Here is a 14,452-nt window from a genome sequence, read left to right on the forward strand (position 1 = left end):
TGGCTTGCATGGCATTCCTACCCATCTTTAAAATGTCACAATGAAGATCCTGATGGTCAACGCATCAGCAAAGCACTATATAGAGAAGCAAGGAGGCACTCAATCATTCCCTCTCTGCCTCTAGGCAATTGATTTCTGGGAATGGCACCATCAGGATTGAGTCATTCCAATAACTCTGCACCTACCGAGGGTCAACAATTACCTGATAGACTTCCTGAGCAGGAATGTGATAACCAGCCACAAGTGGTCATTGTGGAAATCCATTCTAGAACCAATATTCTGCTGGTGGGGAACTCCCACCGTAAACCTGTTCGCCAGGCTGGACAATACCAGTGCAAGAACTTCTGTTCCAGGGAAAGTGTGAGCCTCAGCTCCCGTCTGGACACCTTTATGCTTTGTTGGTCTTGAGGACTACCCTGTGCCTTCTACGCAATCCCCCGATCCCCAGGATCATGTCCAATATTAGACAGAACAAAATAGCCTCTTAATAGCAGAGGCAATTTTGGCTGTTGGATCACCTACAGGTGTCCAGCCAGCTCTCCATATGCCTTCACACCAGTCCAGACATGCTCTCACAAAACCAGGGTCTAATATTGCACCAGGATCCTCAGTTGTTACGTCTGACAGCCTGGATATTTACTATGAGCAAGCCCAACAGAGATTGATCCCTACAACTCTATCAGATCCTTCTATAGCATTGGAAACCCTCCACCAGGAAGACCTACATCTTGAAGTGGAAAAAAAAATTCCATTTGGGCAATGCAAAACTTTGTGAACTCAGTTGAGATCCCAATACCAAAAATTCTGGATTACATGCTGCTTCTGAAGCATCGGGTTTACCCTTAAGGTCCATCTGGCTGTAATATCCACATGCCATACTCCAATATGGTCACATACGGCCTTTTTACACCTTGCAGTATCAAGATTATTCAATATATATATACGGCCTTCTCTGTACTTCCGCTGCAGCCAAAGACTCTACTCTCATTTGGAACCTTAATGTGGTTCTCCTGTTGCTTAAGGAGCCTTCACTGAAAGCATTGTTGGAATGCTTGTGTTATAATCTCACCATCAAGATGGTCTTTCCTGTAGCCATCATGAAGAGTCAAGAGAACCACAAGCTCGCATGGTTGGACCATCATATACATCCTTCCACAGGGATAAAGTGGTGAATTAATGACACCCTAAATTTGTCCCTAAAGTGGTCTCAGAATTCCATCTGAATCAGTCTGTCACCTTAGTAGTCTTCTTTCTGAAGCCCCATATGTTGCCAAAAGAAACAAAAGTTTGTATTATGGATGTTATCCAGGGCCCTGGTTTATTACATCAACAGGACCAAGCCTTTCAGATTTTCTCCGTACCTCTTCATGGCCATTTCTGACATCAAAGGGCCAATCTGTCTCATCCCAGGGAATCTCAGTGGATTACACAATTCATTTCCACTTGCTATAAATTGGTTAGCAAACCTGTACCCCCAAATATGAAAGCGCACTCCGGTAGGGTTCAGGAAACGTCTTTGGACTGCTTCAGATATATACCTATCTCTGATTAGTAAGGCCGCCACATGGAGCACTCCACTGAGCTTTGTGAAACTGTGCACTTGACATGGATGCCAAGTCTGGAAGAGCAGTACTTCAATCTCCATTTGATGGATATAGCTGAACCTCCTCACTCCCACCTTCTGGGGACGATACTGTTTGCCAGTCACCTAGAGTGGGATCCATACTCAAAGTATGGTTACTTATCCTACAGTAACCTTGGTTCTTCGAGAAGTTATAGTCAGTGAGGATCCCACAACCTACCCTCCATCCCTGCTGTTTGGGCTTTGAGTTGCAAGAGAACTGAAGGAATGTCATCGCAGTCCTGCTCTTCATGCCCTTGTCTGGGAGCTTAAAGAGGACAGGGCATATGTGCGGTCCTAATGGACACTGTTACTCAAAAGAGGTTTTTAAGATCAGGCTTGACAAAGCCCTGGCTGGGATGATTTAGTTGGGGATTGGTCCTGCTTTGAGCAGGGGGTTGGACTAGATGACCTCCTGAGGTCCCTTCCAACCCTGATATTCTATGTTTCTGTGGGGGGAAAAATATCCAGTGGAGCATGCATACCTGGAGTGAGATGAACACTGTTGACACCATGTCAAAGAACTACACTTACTATAGGGTAAGTAAGTGTATTTTCCTGACTTCCCAATCCCATTCTCCAGACACTATACAAAGCTGCATCTGCAAAATAGTTTGATGATAAAACTGGTTTATGTAAAAATATGGGAGAAAGATCATCAGCCACCCCAGAAACCAATATCCATCACACAGTGCTACCTGCATATTTGTTGGCATATTTGTTCCTATCTGTTACGCTTTCTGCTAATAAATGTGCAGTGTTTGGAATACTAGATGACTCACTAGACTCAGTTGTGACATGATTTGTTATTAGAAAGACAAGGGGAATAGGGGGTTTTTTGGCTTCCATCCCACCATTTGCTTGATTAATACTTTTATAATGCATTTCTTTAGCTGCTTAACTTTCTAGTATGAAATATCCCTGGATTCAGGCAGTATGCTTGCAAGTGTCTGTGCTGGGAAATTTAATACTTAGCTGAAAGCAAGAGAGGTGGGAGAGGCCTGTGTCCTGGCTATTTCATTATGGCCCACCTTGGACCACAAAGGCACAGCCCTGATCAGGGCTTGTTTAGAACTGTATTGTGTCAGGGGCTATTTTGGGAGGCATTGCTGCTATCTCCCAGCATTCCCCAGTGAATGGAGGTAGAGGGGTGCAGCATGTTGTTCCTGTTGCACCTAGCTAGCTGCCATTCCTAGTGTGTAGAATGAACTTTGGCCATGGCTCCAATTCCCCCTACTCTTGTCCACACTGCACCCACCCGAGAGGGTGCTAGCCCGAAGCAACTGCAGCCCTCAGGGGAGCACAGGAACTTTAACTCTGCCTTGTCCCTGCACATGGGGAACAAGACAGTGAAAGGTTCCTTGCACCTTTCTTTCCTCCGTGCACTTATGCAGAAACCACGCACAATCTGGCCTGTTTTTAAACACGTGGAGAAATTTGCCCTAGTTTTTTGCATTTCTTGGTTGGTGCTGTGCAATTACACACATGCCCTGGGTTTATCTACAGTATATCTCTGAGCAGCTTAAAGGTAAAGATTATGATGATATTGTTTCTTTAGTGAGCTGCATCATCATTGACTTCTTAATCTGAAGGATGGATTATTTTTTATATTTTTAAGCAGTTAGAGGTTTAAAAATTGGTGGCGCACATACTCTTTGTGGCCTCCCAGCAGCAGCCCAATTTACTGAATGTCACTTGCAGTGGAATAAGCAGCTGTGAAATTACCTGCGTTAGGAGGTTGAAGGTTGTTGCTTGATGAGACTCTCTGATGACATTACTGTGAGACTGACTACATGGCCACATGCGGCCAGTGCAGAAGACTTCCTGCTTTAGTGGCTAATGAGGCAATCCAAGGCGGTGGCAAAGTTTTCCTTGGAAATATCAGACAGTTGGGCATGGGGAGATGCAGATGTGTATGGTATTCTGAGGTTCTCAGCGTTTAGCCTCGTTTTACACAAGGCATAGAAATACTGACCTGGTCAGGGCCACACAGTTAATCAGTGGCAGAGCTGGGGCTCGAACTGAAGAGTCCCAGGTCTAAGTCAACTGTAGCAGTGCATTCTCCCTCCTTATTTAAGCACGTATCCCATTTGTTAGTGAAGCTGGGAAAGGAAATGCACAAAAACTTCAGTCAAGGTTAGTATATGCAGTATTAAATGTTTGACAGAATGTGGCAGTGGTGTTTTTAAGACCAAGGGGAACTGATTTTCTGCAGCCTTGTTTTTTATCCATCATGAGCCAGCATGGCTAACACATGAGCTGCTGCTCATTGTCTTTCCCACAAAAGAAAGATGAATGAAGGATGTACTTTCCAGACTGCCTCTAACATGGCTAGGAAATCAAACCATGCTTCCAGTTAGCTCATCTCTAATTAATGTGCCCAGTTTGGCTAAATCCATATCATTAGTCAAATGATAATTTTTACTCATGTTTGTCATAGCACCATGCATAGAGCGCATCACCTTCGAGTTAGGTATTTGTCATATACTAAAGCCTATGCACATAAAAAAGTGAGCTAATTTTAGTAAGTGCCACCGTATCACTCGCATAATGCCACACCAGTCCTTAAGAGATGTCAAGTAATTGACAACCCTAACTCTAGTAGATAGAGATTGGATATGTGTGTAATTAAATCCATCACAAACCCCACTTAAAATCTAATTTATTTGTGCAACGGAAGTCTTATCACGTTACCCACTTGCCAACATTAAGAGAAAAAAATATAAATAGAGATGATTGCATTTATGTAGCCTATCATTCCAGAAACAGAAAGAGCTGGTGGATATTAAAGAAAAAGATTCTAAGCAAACTTCTCTGTATTCAGGAAATACATTAGTGCAGTAGGGCTGAAATCATTTGAAGCTTAGTTAGGTTTTCTTGTCTGCAGACACCCTCCGTGTGTATGTTCTTCCTCTATGTGTTATCTCACAGTAACAAAACTAAGTTGTGAACCAAGATAACATTTAAAAAAGAGGAATCTGAGGTTTCTATGCTATAAACTGTTCTGGGTGGACAGGGCTTCTGCCTGTAGCCCTACTGGAATACTTGTTCAGGGATTTTCTCATGCTGAGCAGCTTGTAGGGTTGGGGAGCTAATTTTTCAGGTGCTTCCTATAATGTACATGACATCTGCCAGAGAATTTACCAGCTGTCATGAGGATGACAATTATTTATGTATTTTATTTGTTTAGTTATATAGCAACAAAAGTATGCTACAGTAAGTATTTTAGTAACAATCAGGCAATAATTTCCTGCCTTTGGGATTACTCATCAGACACTGGAAGATACTTCTATCTTGCGTTTCATTGGTAGAGGGATTTTCATCACATAATATCCTGTTGCAATAACTTTAGTTTGAACCGCATAGAGCTGGAACTCACTGATACTCCAGCTCACATAGGCAAGTTATACTCTGCTACTCCCCAAATGAGAGTGTCATAGTGAATTCATAAACATCTTCCCCTAAATTCTCCTTTATATTGATCCATTGTTCTTGTGGAGAGTCACATAAAGCACTAGTAAGTGACTCAGACTGGATTCTGAGCTTGTGAGATGCTGAACACCCTACAGTCCCATTGATTTCTGTGGGAGTTGAGAGCAGTCTGTCTTAGGAGCGTGGTGACAAATTGCTGTAGCCCATGTTAAGTGTAACAATGACAATCAGAAGTGTGAATTTGCAGAGTGAATGTTATTTTTGTTGCTTTTTTCTCGTAATTATGGTGCCATAAGCAATGCAGCACATTTTATTTCTGCAACCTCCAGGAAAAGGAAAGCCTGTCTATAATGCACTTTGAAGACCCTTTTGGTTGATTGCCCTAGTTAGAGGTGAGAGTTTGCTTGTTACCTCTCCTCCATTCCAGGGCATATCGAATTGTTCATAAAATTGTTGCAAACAGCACATCTTGAGAGGTGGTGTAGGGCCTTGCTTGAGTGCTTCATTAACCATGCTTAGGCTCAGACTTAAGGGGTGATTAGACAGAGAGGGAACAATATGTTTCATATGGCATTATTAGCAGAACATCTGAACATTCGACTCACCTCATACACAGTAATTCATGTGCATGAAGAAGATTCAAGTTCTTTTTTTTTTTTCCCCCCGCTTGGTACAAAGCAAAATGTCTGTGGATGCAGCCATGGACCATTCTAAGTTCACATAAATAACCAGGTCAGCTTCTCCTCCCAGTGGTGGACATGGAATCCACTCAAAGTACTGCAGGCACAGAAAATCCAAATTAGGCCGTCTTCACCCCAGTTAGTTCCCACAGCTTGTTCTGAGTGAGCATGGAAAGCTCATCATTGCCTGATGCTAGGAGTATATTGCAGTGTGCTAGGGAACTTCCTGTGTCCAGTAGCAGGGTCCACATGGCTAATTAGTGCATGGCACTCTAGTATGCTGTAGATTTACACCCCTACTTGGTGCTCACTAACTCTCCAGCTAGACAAGCCCTTAGGAAATGCATTTCAGTTGAGACAAACACCTTGTAATGTAGTTGTGCACATCACAGAAGCATCTAGTTTAAGACTTCAGCACATTGGTGGCCCAGTCTGGAGGAGGTGATTTAAAAGAGAAGTGGGTAAAAATTATTAATAGAACTGCACATTAGTTTTAAGGCTGCCTCTGAAAGAGAGACATCATAATGTTTTCTAATTGGGGCTGATAAAAATGTCGCATTACTTGTAGGCTCCTCAGAGAATCCAGTTGTGAAATTGGGTTTATATTAAACCTAATAATGGAAAATTAAGCATAGTATGTCTGTCGGAAATGGCCTGTCATAAAAATAGTCTCCTCTCCATTATGGGACGTTAATAGGGAATAGGTAAGGAAAGATGCATTGGGAAAACAAAGCCAGCTAGGAGAATTAATAAGCCTTGAAATTCTCTCTGTTCAGAGTTCTCACATTGTAATTAGTAACAGTATTAGAATTACTGTACTAATGCTTAGATATTACTCTTCCTTAAATTCCCCATTTATTGATGTTATATGTGTTGGTGGTTTTGCTAAAGCCAAATTCATATTTATTTGTGTGTCGCATGCATGTTGCTTTATTGAAGCCTGGATTTTGAAAAATAACTTAACACCAGTGACTTGGAGGAAGAGATGCCGGTCACCTGTAACTCCACTAGATTTCAGAATGAGTGGAAGGTGGTCAACATCTCTGACAATTGGATAAGTCAAAACTCCGTAAAGTTTTCTGCAAGAGAAGGAGTGTTCACGCTGCTGCTATAGCCAAAATTCAGCGGGAGCAGTTAATAGTCCATCTCCCTAAAATTACCCTCAAGTTTCAGCTGGATTAGTTTGTTCTCTTTGCCCCCCTCCCCCCAAAAGACCGTAGTAGCGCTGCTGACAAGAAATAGCTTCTAGTTTCTAGCCCTTTCCAATAGTGAGCAAGTAATCGCTTTGTATACAATCTCCAGTCACTTTGGGTCATTCTGGATAGAAGAAGATATATATTGGATATGTGAATGTGATGATAGTGGTTAGTAACTAATGCAATGAGCATTAAGAGCCCTAGGAGATCCCTAACGAAGTGCCAAGACAAAGATTCACTTGATCAAATGCTTGAATTAAGTTGGCTCATTTGGAAAGAAACCAGAACTAGCAACTAGATGTTGCATCTAAGCAGAGCTTTTGTAGTTAAATAGAAGAATCCTGGTTGGTGATCATGTGTTGCTAGAAGTGCTTTCTGTTCTGTTGTCTATTAGGAGTATTGTGGCATACAGTTAGGGTTCTGCCTGAATATATGAAGCTACAGTCTTCATTCACCTAGTGCTGGAGATGTTTTCTAAATCCATACCTTTGGAAAAGGTACATTTTTTTCTGATACATTTACATTTCTGAAATATAAGTGCAAGGTAGCCATATTTCTGTGCAGTTTTGTTGTTCTTTCAGATGACATTACATTTCTTAAACTGAAATATACACATTAGGCCTAAACTTTATTTCATAAGTGACTGACAATTTTGGGTTTCCAAATTTCTGGGTGCTCAACTTGAGATGCTGAGCCCTCACTCTCTGAAAATCAGTCCTAGCTATGGTTGAGCACTCAAAAATCACTAGTCACTTTTGAAAACCTTGTTCTTTCCTATGTGCAGGACAGTCATGCTTTGTGAACAGAAGTATATCATTCCAGTGGAGTTGCCATGCAGATTTCATGATTGTAACGTGCATTATTTCTTGAGATATGCCGTTTACTTCTGTCACTGTTGTGCCTGTTTGGCTATCCACATCTGTTCCAGTCTCCTTCTGATTGCCTCACTGACTGATCAGGGCTGGCGCTTCCATTTAGGCGACCTAGGCGGTCACCTAGGGTGCCAGGATTTGGGGGGGGGCGGCATTGTGCCACCCTCGGCAGCAATTCGGCAGCAGGGGGTCCCTCCGCGCTCTGAGTCTTCGGCGGCAATTCTGCGGCGGGTCCTTCACTCGCTCCAGGACCCGCCGCTGAAGTGCTCCAAAGACCAGGAGTGCGGAAAGACCCCCTCACCGCAGAATTGCTGCCTACTGGGAGTGCAGAAGGACCCCCACCAAGGGCGCCAAAAACCCTGGCGCCGCTCCTGTGACTGATTACACTACAAATATTTGAGCATGCCTTAGTCTTTTTAGATGGTTTGGGCATGTGTGGTTTTGCGCTTGCTTCTCTTCTTTATTTTACCTGCACTGACCTTTGGGGGGGATGCGTGGTGGGGCGGGACAAACAGCACAAGAATGAGACCAGAAATAATGGATAGGTAAAAGCTTGTTTTTTCTCCCTGTCTTTAAAACAGAGAGCAGCCACGGGGAGATGACCCAGCCAACTCTGACCATCCAGACCCATCCATACAGGAGCTGTGAGCCAGTGGAAATGTCCTACCCCAGGGGGCAGTTCCAACCAGCCATCCGAGTGGCCGACTTGCTACAGCACATCACCCAGATGAAACGAGGACAAGGCTACGGATTTAAAGAGGAGTATGAGGTGAGAGGAACATTCTGTTCACAGAAGTAAATAGAGAAGTTGCAGCAACTCTCAAGTCAGGATGGAGGCTCAGGAGTAGAGAGTGATCGCTTTAAGAGACTTTTTTTATTAATTGAAATAACTGTGATCATGTCCCCCTTTTTGCGTTTCTGTGGCTAGGATTATAACCATATTCCTTTACCTTCTGTAGTGGCTCCAAGCCCACATATCTCATAGTGACAGTGATTATTGGGGGCTATCTGCTTCGTAGGTCCATGTAACAGAATTCTAGCATTGTAAGAGGAGATGGAGAACATTTACAAGACCATTGGATCCATTCCTTTGCGAGTGTGGATTATAATTTAGAGTCCAAGGCTACCCTTTCCCCAAAAGAGCGGGTATAGCAGAGACTGAAAAGGTGAAACAGGGAAAGAATCAGAGCTCCCTTCTCCCATTATCATTGCTTTAGTATAACTACAGTAATGCAAGCAAAGTTTGGATAAGCAAAGTAAGCTTTTTCTTCTGATTTCTACCCCATTGCAGTCCCAAATGCTTTGTAGCAATTGATCAAATTAAAGCACAAATTCACGAGCTGCATGTGGAACAGTAAACTCAAAGCAAGAGATACTTTTAAAGAATTACTGGCTTTTCCATTGTGCTATAACCTCTGGCTCAGAAGTGAGAGGTAAGAAGCTAGTTATTAAAAAGAGGGCAAAAAACCCAACAGGGTGGTGAGAATTAGAGAACATCGGAGAAAAAGATAGAAAGAAAGATAACAAGAGACCAAGGAGGATATGAAAGAGAACTATGCAGCACCTATTTGGAGAGGGGTAGGAATGAGGAAGAGAAGGAACTAGCACAATCAATCAATGAAATTCAGTTCTGGCAAGCTGTAATGGTAATGAGTGAAATAAACTTTGTGGGATGGCCATAAGGTGATATGTTGTAGCTTCTTTAAAATGATTCATAAATAACAGCAGCTGTGAGAAATGTGCAACTTAATGAAAGCAGTTTATTTTTAAATACTGTGAGTAAGAGTGAATTGGGCACGTAGCACTTGTGCTGGCTTATATTGTTATAAAAAGAATATGGGAATTACCTTTCTGTGCAAGCCAAATAGCCCTGTTTTGATCTGACGACATTATGGACACACAAGGCTGAATGTTTCTAGTTACTATAGGATGGCAGAGAGCAGATAGGGCTCAATAACAAGCATCTCCACTATCCTACATGCTAGGTTGACAATTAATCGATGGGCTTTGCTTAATATTGAAACAATGGGGTCTATTCTCTTATAGGTCCAAAAGGGATTTACTCAAGTAAGCCCTTGCCCCCATGAATAGTAATCAAGTTTGCATGTCACTCTCCTGCAGATGCTCCAAAGATTTAGGTCTTGATGCTAAAAGAGAAAATAAACAGTCTCTAGAATGCACGTGGCTCTTGGCACTGGGGTTGGTAATTCTCAAAATAACCTATTAGCATAAAAAATATTAATGCAACTCCAGCTCCACTAGATAGGCCTCTCCCCAGAAAGTGCTAGACATGTGTATATATAATGATAACGATATACTGTAGATTTACATAATCTATTTCACTCCAAGAGATACCACTGGGTATTCTGCAGGTTCACAAACCACATGCAAAATCCTACCCCGGATTAAAGGGGCACCACTGCTCTGAAATCATCTAGATTTGCTTGATCTGTTAGAGAGAAGAATTTGGCTTTCAGTACACAGTATGTAAGGAATGCTTCACTCACTGCCAAAATGCAGCCACAGCCACCACCACCACCATTACAAAGTTAGGGAGGGTGACTGTATCCTATTGAAGCTACTAAGGGTTATTTCAGATTGACAGAATATATTGTCCTAATTTGGAATTTGGCTGAACAGAAGGCTGACAACTTTATTTTGCAAAAAGCACTCCAATATCTTTAATCACAAATGGGCTAGACCTCTGTTTTATGCCTCTTCCATATATTGTGTTTTTATATATTATATAGTTTAGTACCTGTGTCACCTACAGATACATTTCTCCTTTAAAGAGCTGATTTTCTACCTTACTTTGCCATCAGGTCTCATAAATTACAATCTATTTAGTGATGTGATATCAAATAATTTTACTATTATGAAACATCTGTTTGAGCCAGGATCATCCTTCATCTATGGCAGTCTCTTATCTCTGCAAATTTTCTTCCCATGCTACTGCTGGGAAGTTGAATCACAGATTTATTTTAAAGGTACTTCTCTCCCCCATAAGTTTGTAATAATGGCAAAGTTTTAAGTCAAGTGCGCTGCTAAAACATACATGCCTGTTAGGTGTGCAAAAAGCAGGATCTGTGTGTGCATTTGGTGTTGTGTGAGCACTCGGTTTACACTTTGAATGCAGGGATTTGTCAGCAAACAAGGAGCAGGTGCATTTTTTTGCACATCTGATATACCTATGGCTCAGTGTTTGACCTGACCCTTCACGAGTGCTGTTGTTATTTAATAAATTTTTATATATATGAACAAAATGTGACACTGACAACAGGGATTGATAACATTGGTTAGAATGAGGCACAATGTGGGCCTGGCATGTTTAAATGTCACTCATTCAACCTTCAGTACCCTTTAGTTCTGACTTGCATCACCCCGATCCTAGTCTAAGCTTCCTATGAGCAAAGAGTGCCAGTGTGGAAGGTGAGGAAGACAGATGGCCAAATTCATTTTCATTTGTGGTTGAGAAGCATTGATACAGCTCCCCAGAAGTGAATAGCTTATTGCATACCCATGCTGCACTACTGAGGTATTTTATTTATTTTGGATTTTGTGGCTGGTACCTAAGGCATTTCAGGATGGACTTCTCGCTGCCTATTATTGAGTGTAAAGTCTGGCTTTTATCCCATTCATAAAATCATAGAAGATTAGGGTTGGAAGAGACCGTAGGAGGTCATCTAGTCCAACCCCAACTAAATCATCCCAGCCAGGGCTTTGTCAAGCCAGGCCTTAAAAACCTCTAAGGATGGAGATTTCACCACTCTCCAGGTAACACATTCCAGTGCTTCCTAGTGAAATAGTTTTTCCTAATATCCAACCTAGACTTCCTCCACTGCAACTTGAGACCATTGCTCCATGTTCTGTCATCTGCCACCACTGAGAACAACCTATCTCCATCCTCTTTTGAACCCTCCCCCCTTCAGGTGAATGAAGACTGCTATCAAATCCCCCCTCACTCTTCTCTTCTGCAGACTAAATAAGCCCAGTTCCCTCAGCCTTTCCTGATAAGTCATGTGCCCCAGCCCTCTAAACATTTTCATTGCCCTCTGCTGGACTCTCTCCAATTTGTTCACAGTCTTTCTGTACTTGGAGCCCAAAACTGGACAGAGTACTCCAGATGTGGCCTCACCTGTGCCACGTAGATGAGAATAATCTGCTGGCAGCACGCCTACTAATGCAGTTCAGTATGCCATTAGCCTTCTTAACAACAAGGGCACACTGTTGACTCATATCTGGCTCCTCGTCCACTGTAATCCCCAGGTCCTTTTCTGCAGAACTGCTGCTTAGCCAGTCGGTCCTCAGCAGTGCGTGGGATTCTTCCATCCTAAGTGCAATTCATCTAGGTCATTCTGGACCCTATCCCTACCCTCCATCTTATCTACCTCTCCACCATTTTAGTGTCATCCATGAATTTGCTGAGGGTGCAATTAATCCCATCATCCAGATCATTGATAAAGATATTGAATAAAACCGCCCCAGGACCGACCCCTGGGTCACTCCACTTGATACTGGCTGCCAACTAGACATTGAGCCATTGATCACTACCTGTTGAGCCTGACAATCTAGCCAGCTTTCTATCCACCTTATAGTCCATTCATCCAATCCGCACTACTTTAACTTACTAGCAAGAATACTGTGGGAGACCTTATCAAAAGCTTTGCTAAAGTCAAGGTATATCACGTCCACCACTTTCCCCATATCCACAGAACCAGTTATCTCATCATAGAAGGCAATCAGGTAAATCCATGACTGCTTCTGATCACCTTCCTCTCCTACAAGTGCTTCAAATGGATTCCTTGAGGACCTGCTCCATTATTTTTCCAGGGACTGAGGTGAGGCTGTCTGGTCTGTAGTTCCCCAGATTCTCCTTCTTCCCTTTTTAAAAGATGGGCACTATATTTGCCTTTTTCCAGTTGTCTGAGACCTCCACGAATTTTCAAAGACAATGGTTCTGCAATCACATTAGCCAGCTCCCTCAGCATCCTTGGATGCGTTGCAACCAGCCCCATGAACTTGTGGATGTCCAACTTTTCTAAATAGTCCTGAACCTCTTCTTTCACCACTGCTGCACATTTCCTCCCCATACTGTGTTGCCCAGTGCAGCAGTCTGGGAGCTGACCTTGTCTGTGAAGATTGAAGGGAAAAAAAGCATTGAGTACTTCAGCTTTTTCCACATCATCTGTCACTAGGTTGCCTCCCCTATTCAGTAAGGGTCCCACACTTTCCCTGACCTTCTTTTTGTTTCTAACATATCTGTAGAAACCCTTTTTGTTACACTTCACATGCCTTGCTAGCTACAGCTCCAATTGTGCTTTGGCCTTCCTGATTAGACCCCTGCATGCTCTAGAAATATTTTTATACTCTTCCCGACTCATCTGTCCAGGTTTCCACTTCTTGTAAGCTTCCTTTTTGTGTTAGAGCTCACTGACGATTTCTCTGTTAAGCCAAGCTGGTCACCTGCCATATTTGCTATTCTTTGTGCACATCAGGATGGTTTGTTCCTGCTCCCTCAATAAGTCTTCTTTAAAATATAGCCAGCTCTCCTGGACTCCTTTCCCCCTCATATTAGCCTTCCTGGGGATCCTTCCCATCAGTTCCCTGAGGATGTCAAAGTCTGCTTTTCTGAAGTCCAGGGTCCGTATTCTGCTGCTCTCCTTTCTTCCTTGTGTCAGGATCCTGAACTCGACCATTTCATGGTCACTGATGCCCAGGTTTCGATCCCCTATCAATTCTTCCCTGTTTGTGAGCAGCAGGCCAAAAGGAGCACGGTCCCTAGTTGGTTCCTCCAGCACCTGCACCAGAAAGTTGTCCCTGACACTGTCCAAAAATTACCACCGAAGCGGGACCCGGAGCGGAAGAACTCCCCGCCGCTGAATTACTGCCGAAGACCCGGCTGCACTTCGGCAGCAGGTCCCACTTCGGTGGTAATTCGGCAGCGGGGAGTCCTTCCACCCTGGAGCAGAAGGACCCCTTGCTGGCGAAGACTGGGAGCAGAAGAAGCTCCGGGGGCCCGGGCCCCATGAGAGTTTTCCGGGGCCCCCAGAGCGAGTGAAGGACCCTGCTCTAGGGCCCCCGAAAAACTCTCGTGGGGGCCTCAGTGGGGCTCGGGGCCTGGGGCAAATTGCCCCACTTGCCACCCCCTCTGGGAGGCCCTGCCCCTGTCTGTCCTTCCTGAACAGTTTATACCCATCCATGACAGTGCTCCAGTCATGTGAGTTACCCCACCAAGTCTCTGTTATTCCAATCACATCATAGATCCTTGACTGTGCCAGGACTTCCAGTTCTCCCTGCTTGTTTCCCAGGCTTCTTGCATTCATGTACAGGCACCTAAGATAACTAGCCGACTGCCCTACTTTCTCAGTATGAATGAGGAGTCCTCCCCTGTTACATCCTTCTTCTTGTGTTTCCTTCTGGTATCCCACTTCCCCACTTACCTCCGGGCTTAGGTCTCCATCTCCCCGGCGAACCTAGTTTAAAGCCCTCCTCACTAGGTTAGCAAACCTACCTGCAAAGATGCTCTTCCCTCTCTTCATTAGGTGGATCCCATCTCTTCCTAACAATCCTTCTTCCTGGAACAGCATCCCATGGTTGAAGAATCCAAATCCCTCTTTCCGACACCACCTGCGCAACCACACATTTACCTCC

General features: G+C 43.6%; 1 protein-coding gene across 6 annotated transcripts in view; it reads left to right on the forward strand.

Moving 5' to 3' along the window:
- PTPRT (protein tyrosine phosphatase receptor type T) overlaps positions 1-14,452 on the forward strand; it is a 739,839-nt gene that overhangs the window by 675,434 nt on the left and 49,953 nt on the right. For all 6 annotated transcript variants that reach the window (XM_030533365.1, XM_030533367.1, XM_030533369.1 and 3 more), the window contains one exon: positions 8,383-8,570. In XM_030533365.1, the coding sequence (XP_030389225.1) occupies positions 8,383-8,570 (188 nt within the window). The remainder of the gene's footprint in view (positions 1-8,382; positions 8,571-14,452) is intronic.

The sequence above is a fragment of the Gopherus evgoodei genome, chromosome 14, assembly GCF_007399415.2.
Source record: "Gopherus evgoodei ecotype Sinaloan lineage chromosome 14, rGopEvg1_v1.p, whole genome shotgun sequence".
NCBI classification, from domain to species: Eukaryota; Metazoa; Chordata; order Testudines; family Testudinidae; genus Gopherus; species Gopherus evgoodei.